We start from the raw sequence: 17,500 nt of genomic DNA, 5'->3' as shown, positions 1-17,500 counted from the left end.
CGGTGAGGTATATATGGGAGGTGAGAAGGGAGCTGAAGCCCTCCAAAGACCCTTCCCATGTCCTCACTAACCGTTTCCCTATTGTCTCACCAACACCGGAGAGTAGTTCAGCATGCTCTCTAAAGACAGATCCTCTCTCTATCCACACCACACTGCATTCACACAACATATACACCTTTTCCCAAAATTAAAATTTCAAAATGGCGCACATACACCAAGCCTCGGAGTCCCCGACTGGGGGGGGGACCACAAATTCCCCCAGGGAGGACTCCCCTTCTGGCTGCCGACCCGAGAGGTGTCTTGATAACTCCTCGAACCTCTTTCTTCTCAATTTCTGCAACATTCGCGGTCTTCGCTCTAATTTTCATTCTGTGGAACATCATCTCTCCTCCTCTAAACCTCACCTTCTCTTCCTTACCGAAACACAGGTTTCTGAGGCTACTGACAGCAATCTCTACTCTGTTCCCTCCTACTATCTCTATCCTAAATTTCAATCCAAAGCTGGATGTTGCGCCTACGTGCGCAACGACATCACTTGCTCTCGTGCCCACGACCTTGACTCTTCTGAATTTTCCACCATCTGGCTAAGACTTTATTGTCATTCTATTACTAAATACATCTGTGCTGTTTATCTCTCACCTAACTCTACCAACTATGTAAAATTCTTTGACTATTTGAATTCTAAAGTGGAGCACATCTTGACCCACTCTCCCTTCGCTGAAATCTCCATCCTAGGAGATTTCAATGTTCACCACCAGCTTTGGCTTTCATCCTCTTTCACTGACCATCCTGGTGAACAAGCCTACAACTTTGCTATCCTGAACGACCTAGAGCAGTTGGTCCAGCACCCTACACGTATTCCCGACCGTCTTGGAGATCGGCCCAACATTCTAGACCTCTTCCTTACCTCAAACCCTTCTGCTTATTCTGTCAAACTTTTCTCTCCGTTGGGCTCCTCCGATCACAATCTTATTTCTGCATCCTGTCCTATCGCTCCTGTACACCCTCTGGACCCACCGAAGAGGCGATGCTTCTGGCATTTTGCTTCAGCTCGGTGGGACTACCTGAGGATGTACTTTTCCGATTTCCCGTGGAATGATTATTGCTTCCAGGATAGAGACCCCTCTGTGTGTGCTCAGCGCATCACAGAGGTGATTGTCTCTGGAATGGAGGCATACATTCCTCGTTCTTTCTCTCCTCCTACCGCTCAAAAGCCTTGGTTTAATCACGCTTGTTCTCGTGCTGTCAGTGATAGAGAGGTAGCTCACAAAAGGTACCAGAGCCTTCAAACTAATGCTAATTATGAACTTTATATTTCTGCCCGAAATCGTGCCAAATCTATTCTCCGACTAACCAAAAATTCTTTCATTAATAGAAAATGTCAAAACCTTGCTTTCTCTAACTCTTCCCGTGACTTCTGGCATCTAGCCAAAAACATCTCCTCCAACTTCACTTCTTCATCTTTCCCTCCACTCCTCGGTCCTGACGGCAACACTGCCGTCTCATCTATCTCTAAGGCTGAACTCTTCTCTCAAACTTTTTCTAAAAACTCCACTCTGGACGATTCTGGGCATATTCCTCCTACTCATCCCCCCTCTGACTCCTTTATGCCTGTTATAAAGATTCTTCAAAATGATGTTTTCTATGCCCTCTCTGGCCTCAATCCTCACCTGTAACTCGCCACTCCTTCACGAGAGTCCGACTGACACACAACGACAGTCGCTCTCGCTCCGTCGCTTCTTGTACATAAAGGCTACGAATATAATTCGCCTTAAGGAAGCTGAAGTCTTAATCAACACCTTTTAAACGCCCCCCGACAAGCCCGTTACATTTGGTGGCGACTTGGGAGATGCTTGTAGCTGGCGCCTTGTGAGTTGCACGTAGGTGGCGACTTGGGAGATGCTTGTAGCTGGCGCCTTGTGAGTTGCACGTAGGTGGCGACTTGGGAGATGCTTGTAGCTGGCGCCTTGTGAGTTGCACGTAGGTGGCGGCTTGTGAGATGCTTGTAGCTGGCGCCACGTAGGTGGCGGCTTGTGAGATGCTTGTAGCTGGCGCCTTGTGCGTTGCCGCGGACGGCAGGTGCGGTGCCGCGGACGGCAGGTGCGTTGACTCCTTCTTCCCTTGTACGCCTGTCCCCGGAGTTTGTTGGTGAGTTCTCGTGGCTTGGAGGAGAACGAGGTAGCGAAGGCACAGGCGCGGGGTGACCGCTGTTTTTTTCTCCACGATAATTGGGAGGATTGGCTATCGCATATAGCCGCTTCCATAAATACGTCGGTAAACGACTCTACGGGGAAGTCTCCCTACTACATTTTGTATGGGGTGGAGAAACGTCTTCCGTACGACTTCAGCAACCTCTCTACAACATTGATAGGTACGCACAACAGCAGATGCATATGTTTTCCAAGATACACTCAGAAGTTAGGTGTACGTTAACAGCTACGAAGGTTGAAATGATGTCAAAACAACACAAACAGGCCGTCCCGGTGAATTTCAAAGAGGGTGACACAGTCATGATTAAGCAAGCGGAAAGGAGTTCGAAACTGGGGGCTAAATTTGTGGGTCCTTACCGAGTTGTTCGGAATGTCAGGGGTAATCGGTTCGAGGTTCTCGAGTCGAATAGTGGAGTCAGTATAGAAGTTCACAGTGATCGTCTGAAAGTAATTCCCTCACCTTTGGACCTTGATATTGGTACTTCCCCCTCAGAGTCAAATGTTCAACAAGATAATCCCAACACCCATAGCTATAACTTGAGACCACGGGTTTAATTACTTCATTCCCACCACTTGCAGATCATGATGTTGCGTTTTCTGACCATCTTGTTGTCCTTGCTCCTGCTTGCTTTTAACCACACCCATCCACCTGAAGCCTGGTGCCCTCACGGCACACATAGGAGAGGTCTTCCTCATAGAAGATGTGCTCCTCGTAAAATATCCATATACTTCCTTGACCAACAGCACGGACATAATCAGGATAGTCTCAGAAAAACTACTCGGCATGGCAGACGCCATCCGGGCTACCAAGACTAGGGAATCAAAGGCACCTTCTAGTACCAACTCTCTGACTCTTTTTCAACTACTGGAGGATAGGATTCTGTTCTTACGGGGAAAAGTTGATGAGGTAAACATGGATTATAGTTTTCACTCAGTTCACTCTCGGGTAAAGAGGGGGTTGCTCAACATCGTGGGGTCCGCCTCAAAGTTCCTTACGGCTACCGACGAGGACGTTCGCGATTTGCGGGACCACTACGCTCATGTCCTTTGCTTTGCTAGAAGAAAAGGGTGATCAACGCCAATTGTAGAAAACTTGCGCAATTGCATACTAACATTGCGGTACTGCTGGAGCAGACAAATAAGATGGTAGAGGTTATCAACATAGTTGTCAAACAGATCGACCAGGTGAATCAGTTTCTCCTCCTAGATCAGGCCTCGTCATTAACTCCGTCGCAACGGCTAATCAGCAGGTTATTAGCAACATGGTTGATGCGGCACGGTGAGTCACACCTGCCTTGTTCTATCAAAATTATAGCCTGACGCCTTTATTCACCCCGGACATGAGTCAATATTTTCACCCATGATGCCATAATCATTCATGTTCCCTTTCAGACGGCGGACGTGTTTGAGGCACACGAAATTGTCCCGTTCCTTTTTCAGCTAAGGACAGTGTGTAGTAGCCACACGTCGTGTCTCTTTGTTCTAATCGCGAAGGATTGTATGCGAGAGATCCCTCACCCGCGTGAACGCGTCTGACGCTCTTCCCCTGTGCCCATACAAGCAGCTAACACCAACGCCTGTTTTCCATAAGAACTATTTTATTCAGTCATTTCTATATGTCGGTCATCTCTGGAGGTAGGGTACCACAACGGGGGTACTTACTGGTCACCATAGCGGAAGCATGCTATATCCGCTCCACTAACATACAACGTACCGTCCGTCGTTCATCTGGTTTGGTTTTCCATACCCATCGAGTGTTGTTTCCTCGGTCTCTCTCTGACATTCATTTCTTCAGCATTCTCGTATGTGACCTAATTCCTTAATTCATTGTCTTTCGCGAACAAAACAGAGTTTGCGGAAACCCTGGAGGAAACGCTGCCTGATTATTTGCATCTCCCTACCTGTACCCTGGATTTTGTACCAATGTTTCTGATGTTCGTCAGTCTCGTCGTCATGCACTACTGTATTTTTTTTTGACGTTTCATTGTCTGTAATTCATGCCAGTTGATAGTTTATTCTTATACATATATTATTTATCTTTTTTATTTATCTTTTGAGAGTTTCATGTCACACACGTTGGTGTCCTCTCCCTATTTTTTATATATTATCCACATCTGTTCTTACCATAGCCAGTGTTTTATATAATTGTGTCATAGGCAGTGTTCATGGTACGATAGACTGCTATTTCGATTTTTTATATATCGAGGTCGTCGCGATCACTGGTAGACCCGCAGTGTTATAGTAGGATATCAATGTATTATTATTATTATTTAATATCACCACGAATTAGGCATACAATTGTGTCAAAAAAACCCACGACAGATAGATCACGCCACCTTATAGGAATGTCGTCCGTCAGTGTTTACCGTCTCAGTTTTGTACTTAGCACTCCGATGGTGCGTGACATACGTGACCAATTGTAACAATTATTTTCCAACCTGTAACTCGCCACTCCTTCACGAGAGTCCGACTGACACACAACGACAGTCGCGTACATAAAGGCTACGAATATAATTCGCCTTAAGGAAGCTGAAGTCTTAATCAACACCTTTTAAACGCCCCCCGACAAGCCCGTTACATCCAAGCCTCGAGCACACCAACAGCAACTCTACAGGCGTCCAGCCCAACTCTACAGGCGTCCAGTCTACAAGCCTCGAGCACACCAGCTACAAGCAACTCTACAGGCGTCCAGCCTACAAGCCTCGAGCGCACCAGCTACAAGCAACTCTACAGGCGTCCAGCCTACAAGCCTCGAGCACACCAGCGACAAGCAACTCTCCAGGCGTCCAGCAACTCTATGGGCGTCAAGCCAAGCCCCGAGCACACCCTCCGGCCTACGCAGCCGAACGCGAGGGCCACAATCTACAAGCCGCTCCCCCGCTTAAAGCCAGCACTGCTACGAACACTGCAAGCCACTCCACGATACGGCGGAAGTATTCACACCAGCAAGGAGGAGGCACGCCCCGCTGACCTTGGGCCACCCCGCATGCCCCTCGCTCCACAGCTGGCGGCACCACCGCCGCTGCCGGGAGCATCGGCCCAAACCTCTTCCGGCAAACAGTCAGCAAGGGTACCCGCGGCCATCTCCCGGTGACTGCAAGCTGTTCCCACTACCGTTTCTTGCAAGGCGTCTTCTCAAGAGGTTACACACCCAAGTCGTCTTATCTGCCACCGCCGCCCATCTCTTACTATAACAAGGCCGACGCGGCCATCATACGTCTGGCGGCAGGCAGCCGCGTGCTGGGTCAGCAGTTTTTCAACCTCCATTGCGAGTCCTCCGATGTCAGCCCATCCCTCACCTCTCACCGCCGCTGTGGCCGCGGCCGAGGTTTCCTGACGCGCCTACAACGACTGCACGTCACCCAGGGCATCACAGGCCGTCGCCCTCTCCACTACATCTGCTGATTAATCTTGGTATTTGTGGATATTCCATTCTTGTCCAAATATGCCGACTCGGCTCATTTTCATTATTATCCGTGCAGAGGCACGATTTTTTTATTTCTGTGTTCCTAACACTGTTCTTCAGTCATAATTGTGAGAGTAACGTTCATTCGCATACGATATTGATTCTTTCTTATTGTTTGCTAGCGAGTCTATTGAGTATAGTGTGAGTTCCCTGATCAAAGTTAATCTTCATCAGTGTGCCCTGCCTCCGTTTTCTTTTCACCGCTCGAGAGAAAACGTGAGCTTCAATGGTATACTCACTTAACATACCACTTTGTTTATATAGTTATTCTTTCTATATATACCCATATCATTAGGGCATTCCATTATAACCTTAACTTCTATTACGTCTAAACAGGCACCTTGCTAGCCATTCTTTCTTGCCTTTTTGGGTTTTCAACGCAAACTATTCATTCATACACGTTCCGTTTATTGGTTCATATTTACAGCTATCAACATATGCTCCTATTTTGTAAATGATTTACACCATAGTATGAACAAAGACACTCTCGCTAAACTCGGCGACACCTTTAAACAGTTGGCTCGTCCTTCAAGTGAGGAGGAATTGGAGCAAGGTGCAAACACCGGTGATATAAATGTGGTAAATTTGCGATCGGCTACGTACTCTTCCCCTCCCAGGGATAGCGCCCCTTCACCTTCAGAATCGTCTGAATACTTAACCCCACTCGGCCGAACACAATGCCTGTCGATCCACCTCCCTCCTCCTGGGGCCCCACCACTTCCCCGCCCCCGCTTCGGGTCAGTCCACCTCACGCCAGTATTCGACAAGGATCGGGAGGCGAGACCGATTTTTCGGCGCGACAGTTTTAGATTTGTGTGAATCTGCCATCGTAAATTCCTCCATTACGGAAGATCATGATAAATCGCTTTCATTCGGTCACGGTTACTTCCAGGCTCTCGGGCATTGAATTTGATGCAGTCCTCAGCGTTCGCTTCGGGGACATTGGTGTAAACTATGAGGTTTTTAAAGGAATTTCATTAAAATCTTCGGGGCGGGAGTAAAACAAGCATCGTTAGACGCATGCACACACGTTGAGTCTCCTCCAAAAATTCCTCAACAACGCCATGATTGAGGCCAATCAGCTGGCGTTTGACGTGTCAAGAGCTTGGAAGACGCGCTCTGGCTTCGCACCAGGTGAAGACAGCTGAGTTGTTTTTTACTTATTTCATATTTCAGAGAAGAACCGCCGTTCTGCCCTTCCTTTGGCCTTCAAACCGAGCGGAAGTTGGTTGACTTCGTCTCAGAGTTAGAGGTCAAGGTTCAGGACACCCTCACCATCAACCCCTCGCCACAGCAGCAGCATTGCAAGCACAAAGTAAGGCATCTCTCACATGTAGTTTTGCAAACAATCAGGACATTCTGAACATTCTTGTTTCGCGAAAACGTAGGAATCAACACATTCGAGACGGGGCTCAGATAGGAGGTCAGGAGGTTACAGGGGCGCATCATTCATCACACAAACCCCTAGGCCAAACCATCAGCGGAAGGCTGCCTTTTGCCATATCCACGGGAATTGTTTTCATGATTCAGGCAGTTGTTCTGCAATACAAAAGGCCGAGGGGGAACAGACGTACAAGTCCTCAGCGGACAGTAAACCACTCCTCTTCTCAGAACCCTAGGCCAAACCATCAGCGGAAGGCTGCCTTTTGCCATATCCACGGGAATTGTTTTCATGATTCAGGCAGTTGTTCTGCAATACAAAAGGCCGAGGGGGAACAGACGTACAAGTCCTCAGCGGACAGTAAACCACACTCCTCTTCTCAGAACCCTAGGCCAAACCATCAGCGGAAGGCTGCCTTTTGCCATATCCACGGGAATTGTTTTCATGATTCAGGCAGTTGTTCTGCAATACAAAAGGCCGAGGGGGAACAGACGTACAAGTCCTCAGCGGACAGTAACCCTTCTTAGGTACAGGCTGTACAGCCTGTACCAAGAAGGGTGACCGCTCCAATCCCTCAAACTACCGTCCTATTGCTTTACTTTCTTGTCTATCTAAAGCTTTTGAATCAATCCTTAACCGGAAGATTCAAAAGCACCTTTCCACTTCTGACCTTCTATCTGATCGCCAGTATGGGTTCCGCAATCGGCGTTCTACTGGTGATCTCCTAGCCTTCTTAACTGACTCTTGGTCATCCTCTCTTAGCCGTTTCGGTGAAACTTTTGCTATTGCGCTGGACATATCAAAAGCTTTTGATAGGGTCTGGCACAAATCTTTGCTTTCTAAACTACCCTCCTACGGTTTCTATCCTTCTCTCTGTACCTTTATCTCCAGTTTCCTTTCTGACAGTTCTATTTCTGCCGTGGTAGACGGTCACTGTTCTTCCACTAAATCTATTAACAGTGGTGTCCCACAGGGTTCTGTCCTATCTCCCACTCTTTTTCTGTTGTTCATTGATGATCTTCTTTCCAAAACGAACTGTCCTATCCATTCCTACGCCGATGATTCCACTCTGCATTATTCAACTTCTTTTAATAGAAGACCCACCCTTCAGGAACTTAACGACTCAAGGCTGGAGGCTGCAGAACGCTTAGCCTCAGACCTTACTATTATTTCCGATTGGGGCAAGAAGAACCTGGTGTCCTTCAACGCCTCAAAAACACAGTTTCTCCACCTATCCACTCGACACAATCTTCCAAACAACTATCCCCTATTCTTTGACAACACCCAGCTATCACGTTCCTCAACACTAAACATCCTCGGTCTATCCTTAACTCAAAATCTTAACTGGAAACTTCATATCTCATCTCTTACTAAATCAGCTTCCTCGAGGCTGGGCGTTCTGTACCGTCTCCGCCAGTTCTTCTCCCCTGCACAGTTGCTGTCCATATACAGGGGCCTTGTCCGCCCTCGTATGGAGTATGCATCTCATGTGTGGGGGGGCTCCACTCACACAGCTCTTCTGGACAGAGTGGAGGCTAAGGCTCTTCGTCTCACCAGCTCTTCGCTCTTCTCCTCATACTGATAGTCTTCTACCTCTTAAATTCCGCCGCAATGTTGCCTCTCTTTCTATCTTCTATCGATATTTCCACGCTGACTGCTCTTCTGAACTTGCTAACTGCATTCCTCCCACCCTCCCCCGGCCCGCTGCACTCGACTTTCTACTCATGCTCATCTCTATACTGTCCAAACCCCTTATGCAAGAGTTAACCATCATCTTCACTCTTTCATCCCTCACGCTGGTAAACTCTGGAACAATCTTCCCTCATCTGTATTTCCTCCTGCCTACGACTTGAACTCTTTCAAGAGGAGGGTATCAGGACACCTCTCCTCCCGAAATTAACCTCTGATTTTGGACACTCCTTTAACCTCTGTTCGGGAGCAGTGAGTAGCGGGCCTTTTTTTTCTTTTTTTTTTCTTTGCGCCCTTGAGCTGTCTCCTTAGCTGTGAAAAAAAAAAAAAAAAAAAAACTGGCTACACCGAGTTTGCTCAACTCGTTGATGGCTCAGTAGTCAGAATCCTATTGATCCACTTCGTGTGAACTACTCGTATGAACGGCGTGCCTTACCACCATAGCCGATTGGAGTGACGATACTGTCCTTCATATAAGCTGTTACGAGGAGACTTTATTGTGGGATGCAAAGCACTCAAGCCATCTTAATAAAATGCTTCACAATGAGGCGTGGCTAGAAATAGCCCAGAGAATTGGGAAGACGGGAAAAATCAAGAAAAAGATGATTTCCCTGTTAGAGGCCGTGAGAAGAAAGGAGGCGAAGATGAAAAAGAGTATAGGAACAGGCAAAGATGAGTAGTATTTCACACCTTGTTACGCTTGAAAAACTGCCACAAATTCCACCGTGAAAAGGCAGTGCCAATTGCCTTATCTTTCTGTTCATAAAGAAGAAATTTACTGTCGGTGTCAACGGAGAACAAGCGTTTTACCCCTGACAACTTTTGTTTCCATGCGCCTTAAATTCTTAGTTCAGCATCAGCCTCGCGTGAGCGTTGCCGACTGTTTTTGTCAACAGTATACTCCTGAGACTTTAGTACAACAAGCAATATGGAAGGCGATTTAGTGTTCTGAATTTCATTACACTCATTGTAGTTATTTTGCAAAGTGTTTGAATGCTTCATGTGAGTTCTTATAACTAAACTAGAAAATCTAGCACAAGAGAAAATAAGACGCGGTGAAATCAAATACATTACCGAGTGTGTACGTGACGGCCCTCTGCGTACAAATGTGGTGGGCGCAGCGAAGCGTCCTGAGTCCAATCTGATACTTGCGTAATGAGAACTACAATAATCATATTTAGCTGGGGAAACAAAAGAATCCTCCAACAAAGAATCCTTATCTCTAAGTATATGGTGACCACAACAATGAGGCGGGATAAGGTCTAGATAAAAAGAAATTGACATTAACCACAGAAACCGTTACTCCTTTCCCATGTGAAGGTAAAGTCGGGGCATACTCTATTGCTGCGCGTAGTCTCGGTGATAATCTCCGTCGCATTTTTTTTTTATTTTTTTTTTTTATCCTGCGGTGGGTAAGAACTAGAGATGTTACGATAGTGTCGGTACCGGTATTGGCAGTATCGTTCTATATTTGTAGTATCGGTATCGGTACCGGCAAGGTGAAAATGTGCCGATACTCCGATATTTTTCTGGCTAATATGTTATGGGATTGAAGACAAACATGACTTTCTTTTTTTTTCTTTTTACTATCAGCTTTCAAAACATTGAATTAAAGTTATTCCAAAAGTCCCTTACTTTTAATTTTGTACTTTTTGTAATTCTATACTTTAATAATCTTACGGATATAAAATAAAAAAGTATCGGTATCGGTATCGGCAAAATATCTGCCATTTTTTAGTGTCGGAGTATCGGATCATACTATCGGTATCTTTATCGGCAGAAAAGTAAGTATCGGTATCGGTATCGGTTGTAAGGTTAGTATCGGTATCGGTCAACATCGTGGTATCGGCACATCTCTAGTAAGAACCCTTTACCCCGGGACACAGGATCAGTGTAGCTTCCGGGTTGCCACAGTTACCCTCGCCAGATTTCCCCTGGTATACGTGACAGAAGTGTGACAAGAGGCAATGGTAAGAAATTGAAGAAGAGCGACTGTATAGGAGAGACATCAAGAAATACAGTTTTCCATACAGAAGCATAACAACATGGAACGGACTTGACGAGGAGACTGTGTGCAAAAACGATTCATGAATTTAAAGCCAAACTGGATAATAAGCGTTATGGAGACGGGACAGCACGAGCCTAGTACGGCTCTTTTCCTGTATTTCACAACTAGGTAAATACACAATAAGGCACCCAGTAAGCGGCACTTCGGCCCCTGCTCCACCTCTCCAAGGGTCGAAGGAACGCGCTTCGGATCCTCCTGTTCCATCTCTCCAAGGCTCGAAGGAACGCGATGTGGATGGCCAACGCGGAGGTGGGAGCCATACTACACTGGGACTCGGACGAACACCAACACCTTTACCCCGGCTTACCATCCAGCTCTCACCGCCATACGAGATTGCTGCTGACACGAGCCCTGCCAGTCTGCTGCCCCCGTCATCGCTCGCCTCCGTCCTGGACGTCATGCTCACGGCCCCACCACGCTGCCACCTTAATTGTGGCACCTGGGCCCCACTTCTTGGACGTCACGCGGACTTCACGGCCCCGCTTCGCTGCCGTGTCACAACTAGCTTGTGGCATCTGGGCCCTTCCATCTCGGACGTCACGACACCGCCACACTGCCGCGTCACCACCTAGCTTGTGGCTTCTGGGCCCTTCCATCCGGGACTCCTCGTCGACGCCTTTTAACTCAATGCTGGGATTGTTAGCTACCTTTCTCCCGCATCGCCCTATCCAGTGGATGGTGTCGCTACGTCACCTACGGCGACGGGCAAGCAGGGCCGGATTTCCCATTTAGGCTTTCTAGGCTAAAGCCTAGGGAAGGCAGTTTATGAAAATTGTTACATAATTACATAATTTGGTATTTTCTTATTTTCAACTTTCCCTGGTCGCACCATACCAACCTGCCACTACTGTTTTGGTGGCGCCACTAGCAGCAACAGCTGTTGGCGTGTTGTCCTACACAAATGGCAGTGTGGTGAGTTAGGTTTGTCGTATTTTAAGGTTTAAAGGTCGCTAATGAGTGACAGAGCGAAGGGACAGTGCACAGACAGTATTAATACCTGAATGCACACTATAACACCCACCACATACATGGGGGGGTAACCAAGGGCCCCCCTTCACCCTCGTGAGACCCGAGTCAGCCTTGGCTATGGCTGCTGACGCAGGAAGGTCGCATTGGCTGACTCAAACCCCCCACCCCCTGCTCACAGGGGCGGTAACCTCTGGCCTTCAGTGATATTTTATCGGTCTGAGCAGGATTCGATTACACGTTTGTACCAGAATGGCAGGCACCCATACTACCACTGAGCTAGCCAGAGGCTAGGAGCCCAGGAGACGGGACACAAACCCCGATTAATACCTGGTACCCATTCACTGCTGGGTGGACAGGGGCGTGGGGTATCGGAAAAACTACCCAATTTTTTTCCACTCGGCCCAGGAATCGAACCCGGACTCTCTCGGTTGAGAGCCGAGTGTCCTACCACTGCACGGTCTGCACCACGCATGCATGTTGCTATCTCAACACGGTAACTTCGGTAAGTTGATAACTATAACTGACGATGATAGAACATGGGGAAACTGCAAGCGGCCGAGTGGCCTACACAGGGCAGCTCCAGAATCCCCCCCCCCCCCCCTGAATCATCTTGGTCATCCTCCTCTGAACTGATTCTAGCGTAAATATACAGTAATTTATCTACGTTATCTATCGTGAGGCTACAGTAGATTTTCTGCGGTTAGCTACTCGGTGGGGGTCGGTGGGTTAAAGCAACTTTAAACTAAGAGGTATCTTATCGTGTTTTTGTCAGTGATAATGTGAATAGCGCAGTGTTATTACTTATTACTTATTACTTATTACTTATCTGGCAAATACGAGTGAGGGTGGGACTGCTACAACCCTGTTATAGTGGACATTATTAACAAAAGGGCATAGAAAAGCAGTCAGGAGAAGAAAAGAACAGAAAAACACCTTGGTTCAGGGAGAAAGGATTAAGTGCGTACTGTGAAGTGACTAAGTGCATGGTGTAAAGTATAGAGGTGTTGAGAAGGAGGACATAAGAAGCGCGGGACACACACGCCTTTACTTGGATGACTCATCGGCAAAGAATCCAGCAACCTGTCGCCTGTCAGGCCTTCTCTTTAATCGAGACGGCAATGGTTCAGGCCGCCCACAGCGTTTAGTAATGCCTCATTGTGTTTTTGTTGGGTGCAACAGTTGCAATCGCTGGATTACTTACATTGTTAGTGTGGTAATATGCTGCAAGAGAGAGAGAGAGAGAGAGAGAGAGAGAGAGAGAGAGAGAGAGAGAGAGAGAAACCCGAGGGAGGGGGAGGGGTGTTAGCCACGGCACCTCGTGACGTCAAAGCCACAGTTGCCCCCCCCCATCGGTTCCAAGCTGCGCGTGACTTGACCCTTTCTTTCTCTGGACCCTGCAATTAGCCAGTACACCAAAGTTAGATACTTTCCTCGCTCCTTGTCAGTCCACTGCTAATCAGTGTAAGCCCATCAAGCCCAAGGAAACTCGATTCAGAGGATATAGTAGAAACAAAAGATGAATTTGAATCTGATGAATGTGGTGCCGAGCAAAACAGTGAGAAAAAGGTGAAAGAGGTATCCTTAAAAAAAAGTCTAATATCTGATGATCCAGCTGAATAGGAAATAAACAATGAATTATTAGATCATATTGCTTTCAACGGAATTCCTCAGAATGCTGAAGCAGATTTTGCACCATCAGCACGAAAATATAGTGATCAGACAAGATATATGTCCAAATCATTTTTTATCGGGAACTGAAGAATGGTGAAGTCAGTCACAGGATCTGGCTGACATATTCAAAGAAAACTGGAGCAATGTTTTGCACACCTTGTCGCCTGTTTGATGGTACTGTTATGCCGGACGTGTTACTTGGGTTCCGTGTCGCCGTCAGGAGACTCCGTGGGAGGGAGATATGTAAACACTTTGCACAGCTTCTGTAGTTTAATGTTCTTCCTTAGTAGTACACTTCACTCTGACTCTTCACTTACCACTAGCTTACTATGACTGGGACTGTCCCCTCTCGCCCTCTTCTCCTATATATATCCAGAACAGTACAGTCTAGAACGTTACAGTATATTTTAGATCATACAAAAACAGGTAGCAAAAATATGTGCGAGTTGGCAACACTTCCCGCCTGGCGCCTGGCCGCTTGCCCCGCGGGGCGCGGACGGCTCGCCTTGCTCCCCGCCCCCCTGCTCGCTCCTCTCGGAGCCTTCTAGAGGCCCATGGACGCCGGGGGAAGCTTCCAGCACAACACTATCCCCTCCTCTTAATTGTGATCGTCCCGATCACACACTTAACTATATACAAACATAAGAAAATTAATCGAAAACATATTAATCGTCGTATCGCTGTGGACGTTTGCGTTGTCTCGGTCTTCTGCTCGGTGCCTCCTGCGCTTCTGTCTCCTGGTGCGCCTCGTCGTCGTCCGCCTCTTGGGGTGTCCCTGGAGCATCTGCCGAAGCCGGGAGGTTATCTCCCTCGGCTGAAAGGGCCAGAAGACCTATGTCGTCGTCGACCTCCTCTCGGTCCTGGACGTCCCTTGCGTTTTCGTCGGCTGCTGGGTGTCTGTAGTTGTTCCAGGTGTAGTTTCCCGGACCGTGGTACCTCCATAGCCGGTTGACGTGGACAACTTTCGGCTTGGTCCTTTCCGTTCTCCGGATTCGGTAAGTCACGTCGGAGAGGCGTTCTAGCACAGTATAAGGGCCTTCCCAGGGGCTCTGTAACTTCGGAGACTGTCCTTTCTTACTCTGCGGGTTGTAAAGCCAGACTTGGTCTCCTTCCTTGAAGTCAACGTGGCTTGCCCTCATATTGTAACCGCGCTTCATGGCCTCCCCGGAGAACTTCAAGGCACCACGGACTTGATGGTGCACCTCTTCCAGCCGTTCCTATAGTTGACGGGCAAAACTGGAGGCGTCCCTTGGAAGGCTTTCCCCTGGAGGCCTTCCTGTCAGTAGGTCCACCGGCAATCGCAGCTCACGTCCAAACATCAGCTTTGCCGGTGAATACCCCGTAGTCTCGTGGGCGGCAGACCTGTAGGCCATGAGGAGCGCAGGCAGCTTCTGATCCCATGAAGACTGATCATTGTTGCACTGCTTGGCCAACTCCTGGCCCAACGTCCAATTAAACCTCTCCACCATTCCATCTGACTGTGGGTGCAGAGGGGTGGTCCGGGTCTTCTTGATACCCAGGAGCTTGCAGCACTCAGCAAGGACTGTTGACTCAAAATTCCTTCCCTGGTCGGAATGGAGCTCGTTAGGCACACCGAAGCGACAGAACTCCACCACCAATACCTTAGCGATGGTAGTGGCTTCCTGGTCAGGGATGGCGTAGGCTTCCGGCCACTTGGTGAAGTAATCCATTGTGACGCAGATGTACCTATTTCCGTTCGTCGTCAGAGGCAAGGGTCCTGCTATATCCACTGCCACCCGTTCCATGGGGGCTCCAACCTGGTATAGGTGCAATGGGGCACGGTGACGCTTCTTGGGGCCCTTCTTTGCACAGCACACCTCACACGCGTGACACCATTCTTCAACGTCCTTCCTCATGCCAACCCAGTAGAACCTTTGGCGCAGGCGACTCAGTGTCTTCTTTACCCCAAGGTGTCCGCTGGCGATGCTGTCGTGCATTTCTTTCAGGACGCCTTCCCGGGACTTCATAGGTAGCATCGTGGACCAGTAGTGGTCAAGACCATCATGAGAGACCCAGCGTCGCTGCAACACCCCGTTGTCCATCCGAAGAGTGTCCCACTGAGTCCAGTAATTCTTGGTGGTAGGGCTTTCTCTCGAGATTACTTCCCACCCAGGTCGCGTTGACGATTGACTCAGCCACTCCATAATTGGTCTCAGATCTCGGTCCTCCTGCTGCAGTTTTCTCAAGTCTTCCCATGGCACTTCCGCTGTCTGTTCCACTGTAGTGCGGCGGCACATATTCTGGACGCTTTCCCTCTGGAGGCAATGTTGACACTCAGGTAGGCAGGGGCGCCGGCTCAAGCTGTCCGCGTTACCGTGTGTTAGCCCAGATCGGTGCACAATAGTGTAGTAATGCTGCTCTAGTTTACCTATCCAACGAGCAAGCTGGCCCTCAGGGTTTTTCAGTGACTTCAACCACCGCAATGCAGCGTGATCCGTGCGAATGGTGAAAGTTGCGCCGTACAGGTAAGCATGGAAAAAGTCAAGGCTCTTGACTACTGCCAGGAGTTCTTTCCGGGTCACGCAATAGTTTTCTCGGCTGGGGTGAGCTTCTTGCTGAAGTAGGCCACAACCCGTTCCATGTCGGCACATGCCTGGGACAGCACTCCACGAATCCCCTCATCACTGGCATCACAATCCAGTATAAAAGGCTTAGAGGGGTCTGGGTAGGTGAGTACGGGCGAGCTGATGAGGGCCTCCTTGAGCTTCTCAAAGGCAACCTGAGTTTCCGCTGTCCACTCAAACTTGCGCCCCTTCTTCGTCAGGAGGTGCAGTGGTGCAGAAATCGTAGTGAAGCCTTTTACAAACCTGCGGTAGTATGAGCACAACCCGAGGAAGCTCCGCAGCTCCTTCACGTTGGTGGGTGTCGGCCAGTCCCTTACCGCAGCCACCTTCTCAGGATCAGTGCGTACTCCAGCCTTGCTCACGATGTGTCCCAAGTATTGGACCTCCCTTTGGAATAGGCAGCATTTCTTCGGGCTGAGCTTAAGGTGTGCAGCTCTAAACCGGGCGAAAACCTCTGATAGCCTTTCCATCTCCTGCTCGAAGGTCTGGCTAAAGACAATCACGTCGTCGAGGTAGATGAGTGCCGTCTTCCAGTGAAGTCCCTCCTGCACCCTCTCCATCAGCCGCTCGAACGTGGCCGGCGCGTTGCAGAGGCCAAACGGCATAACCTTAAACTGCCACAGGCCTTGACCGTAGGAGAAGGCTGTTTTCTCTTTGTCCTGCTCCGTCATTTTGACTTGGTGATACCCAGACTTCATATCCAGTGTTGAAAACCACTTGGAGCCCACCAAAGCGTCGAGCGTGTCGTCGATCCGTGGGAGTGGGTATGAATCCTTGATGGTGAGATCCACGCAGCACCTGAGGGAACCGTCCTTTTTCCTGACGCCCACGGGCTGCTGGACCGCTCGATTAACCCCTGTTACCGGAGATCATCCATTACCTCACCCATCTCCTTGCGACGGGCTGGTGCCATCCTTCGAGGAGCTTGCTTCACTGGGCGGTGGCTACCTGTGTCGATGTGGTGCTCTTCCAGGTCCGTACACCCCAAGTCCAGGTCTCCTGTGGAAAACACATTTGCATTCCTCACGAGAAGCTCCCTGAGCTGTTCCACTTGGGGCTCCTCTAGACACCTGGAGCTCCTGTCAAACAGGTCGCGCAGGTAGTCGGGCAGCTCCTCCTGGGGCTTCGTCAGGGTTCTCCTGCAGACACAGGTTCTCGGTTCCTGGTCGATCTCTTGGCACAACCCCACCATGGTCCCTTGTTCTATTTTCTTTGGGCTGAAGGAGACATTGGCCACGACGACAGGCACTTCCGCTGCAGCAGGGTCTACCAAAGTACTGCCCACAATCACCCCGTTTTCTACCGGGCATCGACTTCCACTCTCTACCACACACAGGCTAGCCGGGGAGGCACCCGTAATTTGACAGGGTAACAGCATCTCCGACCTCGGAGGAATAATGGTGGTGCGCTTGATCGTCACTGGCAGGTCTTCCTTGTTCACAGTCATCAGTGGCACCCTCC

The 17,500-nt window shown here is 48.9% G+C and overlaps 1 protein-coding gene across 2 annotated transcripts in view; it reads right to left on the bottom strand.

Moving 5' to 3' along the window:
• The window catches only part of LOC126995392 (protein NYNRIN-like), a 38,096-nt gene that overhangs the window by 18,361 nt on the left and 2,235 nt on the right, over positions 1 to 17,500 (bottom strand). The window contains exon 1 of one of the 2 annotated variants that reach the window (XM_050854907.1): positions 16,920 to 17,500. This exon is cut by the window's right edge and continues 2,235 nt beyond it. In XM_050854907.1, the coding sequence (XP_050710864.1) occupies positions 16,920 to 17,500 (581 nt within the window). The other variant, XM_050854906.1, reaches the window with a different exon arrangement.

This window comes from Eriocheir sinensis, chromosome 8, assembly GCF_024679095.1.
Source record: "Eriocheir sinensis breed Jianghai 21 chromosome 8, ASM2467909v1, whole genome shotgun sequence".
In the NCBI taxonomy this organism is placed as follows: domain Eukaryota; kingdom Metazoa; phylum Arthropoda; class Malacostraca; order Decapoda; family Varunidae; genus Eriocheir; species Eriocheir sinensis.
The sequence above is the reverse complement of the archived record's forward strand: the minus strand, read 5'-3'. Positions and strand labels throughout refer to the sequence as shown.